This window comes from Odocoileus virginianus, chromosome 34 (assembly GCF_023699985.2).
Source record: "Odocoileus virginianus isolate 20LAN1187 ecotype Illinois chromosome 34, Ovbor_1.2, whole genome shotgun sequence".
In the NCBI taxonomy this organism is placed as follows: Eukaryota; Metazoa; Chordata; class Mammalia; order Artiodactyla; family Cervidae; genus Odocoileus; species Odocoileus virginianus.
The window spans coordinates 29,123,283-29,129,531 of record NC_069707.1 but is presented as its reverse complement, the minus strand read 5'-3'; the positions used below and the strand labels follow the sequence as shown (position 1 = coordinate 29,129,531).

The 6,249-nt window shown below is 36.6% G+C and overlaps 1 protein-coding gene across 5 annotated transcripts in view; it reads right to left on the bottom strand.

Annotated features, from left to right (window-relative positions):
• Positions 1–1,249: 1,249 nt before the first annotated feature.
• Positions 1,250–6,249, bottom strand: part of HBS1L (HBS1 like translational GTPase) — an 82,536-nt gene continuing 77,536 nt past the window's right edge. For all 5 annotated transcript variants that reach the window (XM_070461431.1, XM_020883166.2, XM_070461433.1 and 2 more), the window contains 2 exons: positions 3,792–3,936; positions 1,250–1,914 (listed from right to left, as the gene is read on the bottom strand). In XM_070461431.1, the coding sequence (XP_070317532.1) occupies positions 1,903–1,914; positions 3,792–3,936 (157 nt within the window). In that variant the 3' untranslated portion in view covers positions 1,250–1,902. The remainder of the gene's footprint in view (positions 1,915–3,791; positions 3,937–6,249) is intronic.

The following is a 6,249-nucleotide window of genomic DNA, read 5'->3' as shown; positions in this document are numbered from 1 at the left end:
CCCCTTCCTCATAGCATCCTGAATTTCCTTCCATCCCTTCCACAATCCTCAGCTATGTGCTTTGGGTTAGATTTACACCATATCCAAAGGACGCTCCAAGGAAAGAAATTAAACAGAATTACAGTCAGTGTTAAGATGTTTTTAGGCTTTCTGGAAAAGACATGTTTTAGCCTGTCTGTGTGCCTGATGCAGGGTCTGAGGATCTAAATGTGGAACCACAGGGGTTCTGTATGGAGTCTGAGGGTAACACCCACACTGGAAAAGGGAGAGTACAGAGAAGTTTTTGTATGACTCTGTGACTCAAGCAAGGCCAGGGCTGAAAGCCAGGGCTACTGCTAGTCTTTCTGTTTTGCTTAATTCACTTAAAGTTAGGTTTCCACCAGACTACCCATAATGTGCTTAGTCACTCAGTCGTGTCTGACTCTTCACGACCCTTTGGACTGTAGCTTGCCAGGTTCCTCTGTCCATGGGGTTTTTCAGGCAAGAATACTGGAATGGGCAGAAATTTCCTTCTCTAGGGGATCTTTCCAACCCAGGGATCAAACCCACGTCTCCAGTGTCTCCTACATTGCAGGTGGATGCTTTACCTGCTGTGCCATTCTGTCAGATGTATCTGTTAAATTTCTGATTTAGTGTATAAACAAAACACTTTCTTGCCTTAGTTTACTCTCATGACAGCTACACATATATTTTCAGTTAAAAAACATGCTCATCTGTGATGGTCCACCAAGCAGCGCATTTATGGTTTGTACATCTTAACAGACTTACTCTTCAATTAAGAAGAAATGCTACTGAATATGGCAAGCCATCAATATACAAATCACATCATTTCCCAGTAAAAAAGAAAAAAATTCTATCATATGGTCCATCAGATCATATGATGGGTCCCAGGCTCAGTTGAGGACAAAATCTATTCCAAAGCAATTGTACCCAGGAGGGAGCTCAACAAATATTTGCTCACTAAATATATCTTGGCGTCTGCTCAAACTTTAAAGAAAAACATGATTCTTATTCATCGGGGACTTATAATCTATAAAGTATATGAGGTGAAGTCATTATACATGGAATTATGGAAGTGAGAATGGGAAAAATAAAGTTATGGCTAGAAATGGATGAGATTAAATTTGCTCTGTTAGGATCAAAAGCAAGAATTCATATGAAAGAGTCGGGAAACTCACAGGCGAAAAAGATCCCATAAAACCCAAATCCCACTTGGAAATCTCATAAACATCAGTGAAACCACAACACATTTTGTTGTTATGCTCAAACTAAGACATTTTATTAGCTAGCTTTACATCTTAAATATTATGTTACCAAAGGAACAATTTCCACTAATTCCAAACTAAGCTTTCAAATGGTTGCTTGCCGAAGGAAGAATACTCTTATGCTCAACACTAAATACCTTAATTATAACCTTCAACAAATCTTTTCTTAGAGTTAACTAAAAAACTATTCAGTTCAAATATTAGCTACCTCAATAATCCATTTTAGTTATTTTTCCTTAAAAATATGTGTTGTAGAGTTGAAATCAAAAGAGAAAACTGTAAACATTTGTAGTTTGGCTGGAAGTAGAGTTCACTTCATGATGATTCAATGTCTTCTAACATATTTCTGATAGCTTCCATAAATCTCAGTAAGGTAAATCCATTCCTAATATTTCAAAGGAAAAAGCTAGTTTTTAAAATCAAAGTGCAGTATTAGCCTTTCTTTGTCAGTTGGCAACTTGAAATTTTTGTAGGGCTGATGAATACTTCTTTGTGGTTGATCATAGCTTTAATTTTCTCTCTCATTAAAAAAAAAAAATCAATTGCACATTGCTGCTTTAACTGAGTAACTGGATTCTTTCAAAACGGAGGTTAGATATCTCATTACATTTAGAAACATGGTAGAAATTCTGACCCATCAATCTTTTATCTGTAAAAGAGAAAAAAAGTATTTGCTACAATTTAACCAATCACATTACACAGAAGGAACCACCAAAAACAAACAAAAGGAAAATGGCAGGAGAGTAATCATTATATCAGACAGAACTTTTTGTTTTTCCTGCAACTTTTCTCCTTTCCTAGTCATGCTATTTGAGATTTTCTATAATCTCTCCATTATTTTCCACAAGAAACTGCATCTTATTTTTAGAATGCTCTTTTATAAAGAATGTTCTGACAAATTAAATGCAAGGCTAATGACAAAGATATTAGGTAACATTTACTGAATTCTTTCTAAATGCCAAGGACTGTGCCAAGTGCTTTATACAGATCATTTCATTTCACAACTCCAGAAAGTAGATTCTATTACCCTGTTTTCACAGATGAATCAGTGACAGGAGAAACGCTATGCTTCTGCAGCTAGGCATTAGTGGAGCAGTAACTCAAAAGTGGGCTGATGTTTAAGTCCATAGCCTTCTATATGACACAGGTATGTATAACTGAATTTTGATGCAAAATGAAGCCCATGTCAAAAGTTATCCATCCAGTTAAATGAAGTGAGTAATTTTTATGCAGAAAACAATCATATGAAGTAATGAAGCCCCTTTGAAAAATACATGCATACCTCAGAGATATTGTGGGTTTGATCCCAGACCACTTCAATAAAGTGAGAATCACAATAAAGTGAGTCATAGGAATTTTTTTTGGTTTCCCACTGCATAGAAAAGTTACATTTATACTATGCCATAGTCTATTAAGAGTGTAGTAGCATTATGTTTAAAAAAACATGTACATACCTTAACTTAAAACACTTCATTGCTAAAAATTGCTAATCATCATCTGAGCCTTGGGTGAGTCATAATTTTTTTTGTAACAGCAACATTACTGATCACAGACACCCATAACAAATATAATGCAAGTGAGTATTGAAGTCACTGTCCTATCTAACTCTTTGTGATTCCATGGACTGTAGCCCACCAGGCTTGGAATTCTCCAGGCAAGAATGCTGGAGTGGGCAGCCGTTTCCTTCTCCAGAGTATCTTCCCCACCCAGGGACTGAATTCAGGTCTCCTGCTTGAAGGCTGATTCTTGACAATCTGAGCCATCAGAGAAGCTCAACAAAGCTAACAAAAAGTGCAAAAGTCTGAAACGTCTCAAGAATTACCAAAATGTGAAACAGAGAGAGACATGAAGTGAGCAAGTGCTGTTGGGAAAATGGCGCCTATAGACTTGCTTGAGGCAAAGTTACCATAAACCTTTATTTCTAAAAGAATGCAATATCTGCAAAGTGTAATAAAATGAGGCATGCTCATATTCATAAGATCTATATTAACACATCATACTGTGGAAGAAAATGAAAGTTAATGAAATTCTGGTTCATTTCTGGCTATCTTCTCCAAAATTCAGCTGTACCTTACCTTATCCTTACAGATTAGGTATGTTTCAGAAATATTACTGGTATGTTAACTGAACTTTCTGAATGAATGCATTAAGAGATAGTTATTTAAAGAAAAAAAGTAATGAGGGTGTTTCTGTTAAACAAAACGACTACCCCCAATTCATTGACTCTTAAAGTCTTTATTTTCATGATTTGTATTGCATACTTACATAACTGTTTTTCAATGGATTTCCTTTAATTTTGAGCAATATTACTGGTGGAGAAGATAATCTGGAAGTCTTATTATGAGAAGATCTAAGACCAAACATTTTCCTCTCATCATTCTTTAATTTTTTAATATAATTTTTTAAATGCTGTTCTAATATCATAACTGTTCCCCTTAAGCCATAAAATCTCAGGAATCATTCTTAAAAAGTAGAAAAAGACAAGACATAATAACTATGGACACATAATCAGTCACTTTGAAATACCTCAGTCACTACACCAGCAGCTATGGTGGAACCACTATAGCGCAGCATGAATCTCCCCAGCTCTTTAAAGTCTTTGTACAGCTCAAGAGCCACTGGTCTTTGTGTCTGTAGCTCCACTAATGCATTCTGGCCTTTGGTCAACAATCTATCATGAAAAATAAAATAAAAGAAACCAACGGATATCTATTAGAGGTAAAAAATGTAATTAAAACCTGCAAAATAAACATTTCACATTCCATCTATAAATCAACTTAGTTTTTAAAAAAACTTAAAAAGAAAAAAGGGATTTTCTTTAAATGAAAATATACGCTTTTAAATTTGGGGCAGTTAGTTGAAAGAAATGAGAAGAGTAGTTCTAGATTTAAGAAATATTAGCTAGTTCATACATGTGTATGCACATATATATACACACACACATACATACATATACACATATTTTTTTAAACAGTCCTCCAAATATAACTCTACCCCTTCAAGGATCCTATAATCTAAAATACTCAGGACCTCTGCACATAAGCCTTCTCTTTCATTCCCTCATGAAATTAAAGAAAATGATGCATTTGCATTTTAAAAGTGGGATGTAGTGTCCTATGTCCTCCCCAGTAAAGTCATAATTGGTAGATTATGTGTTAAAAAGTTATCTTTAAAGAGGACACTTTCCTAGTGTCAACATACTACCTGAGAGTTCTCTTCTCTCTCTCCTTCCCTCCTCTCTCTTTTCTCACCTGGGAACAGTGGTTCTTTAACAGACGGTTCAAGATAAAAACACATAAGATTTTCCCACAACATGCTGTTTGTAGGAAATGAAGGCAGATGAGGCATGGGCCTGACTGTAAACAGCTCCACACAAATAAGCAAACAAATAAAAATCCTTGTGCATGGGGCCTGCCAGCTTACTAAAAGAAGCAGAACCCAAAGGGGACATTTAGAAACATTCTCTAATTCAATTTTGATGTATTCTAGAAGGCTAGAGGACAGCAATCAAAACCCCCCCTTCTGAAAGACTGCTTTAGGGACAGAAAGAGAGAATAAACCAAGGTTTCCAAAGAAGTATGCCCAAAATTCCAAATGCTGGTTTTGGGCAATTTCAGTTTAAGGTCCCATTTGTTAGGAAGGGGAACATTTAATATATTCATAATTTGCAGTTAACTTTGGTTCTAGAAAGTTTGACTCCATCCCATATAAATCAATCGAGTCTACAACATGCCTCAAGCGGAAGCAAAGCAGAAAGGCTAAATGATGTTGGTGCAAAATAAAAGGACAAAGCTACATTTATGGTGATTGGAAAAAAGTGTCAGCATCACTGAGCTAGGACTCTGCAGCAGGAGCAGGGAGGGGAAAATTCAGGATTAGATCTGATGAGTCAGTATCAGATTGAGAACTTTCCAAATCACTTATATCTCAGTCCAACAGCCTGGGTCCTGCCAAAAAATATAATTTATGTGAACAAACTGACTGGATTAGAATCTTGAGCCTGCCACTTGCTAGCTTTGTGATCTTGAACATGTTATACAATCTCTCTAAGCCTCAGTTTCCTTATCTGAAAAATGGGAAGCATAATATTTGATTCATATTGTAGCTGAGAATGTAAACCACACAAAAGCACTTATGACAGAACCAAGAGAATAGTGGTCCTCAAGAAACATCAGTCATGATTAGTTCTGTGACAATTCTCACTACGTTATGGCAAGCACTCATGCTAGAAGCTAGAGATTCGGGTTAAAAATAAAGAACTATCTTTAAAAGAGGGGTTAAGTAGCCTCCTTTTTCTAAGTAATGGAGAAACAGACATGGGTGTTAGAGTAGTGTGAAGTTCTGTCTTCTACTTGCAACCAACCCTAAATTAAACCTCTTGCCACCTTGGCCTCTTACACAGGTGCAAATGAGGAGGAATACCCCAGGACTTAAGAAAGGGGATTTTGGGTGGGATTCCCCATAGGGCTGAAGTGAGGAAAACCCCAATGCTGAAGCAGCCAAGCCAATCTGTGGTCAGTCTTTTGTTGAATTAGAGTAAGAAACTCAAGGTTCTCAGGAAGCACTTCCTCTGAAAAATCCCAAGCCTATCCCAGCCAAAGGGGAATTGTCCACACGCAGACCTAGATACTAACGGTAATCAGAGGGGACCGACTTGTGATCATCTCAGCCCAAGGCACCGGGCAACTTTAAGGAGGAAAAAAGGATACCTCCCAGGTGGGAAAAAAACAGTGTGTAGGTCACTTTCTCCTTGAGGTATTCTCAGTACAGGGCATGATTCTCATGAGGGGGTGACAAGATAGTATAGAAGAACAATCAGTTGGAATTTGGGACAAGTGGCTAGGCATAAATCAAACTCATCTTCAAAAATGTAAGACTGATTTTTTTAAATGACTTCATTTTTACATCATCGGTATCTAGGGCTTGATAATTAAATAAAAACTTATATTTATATTTTTATTTACAATTCACACTCATCACTATC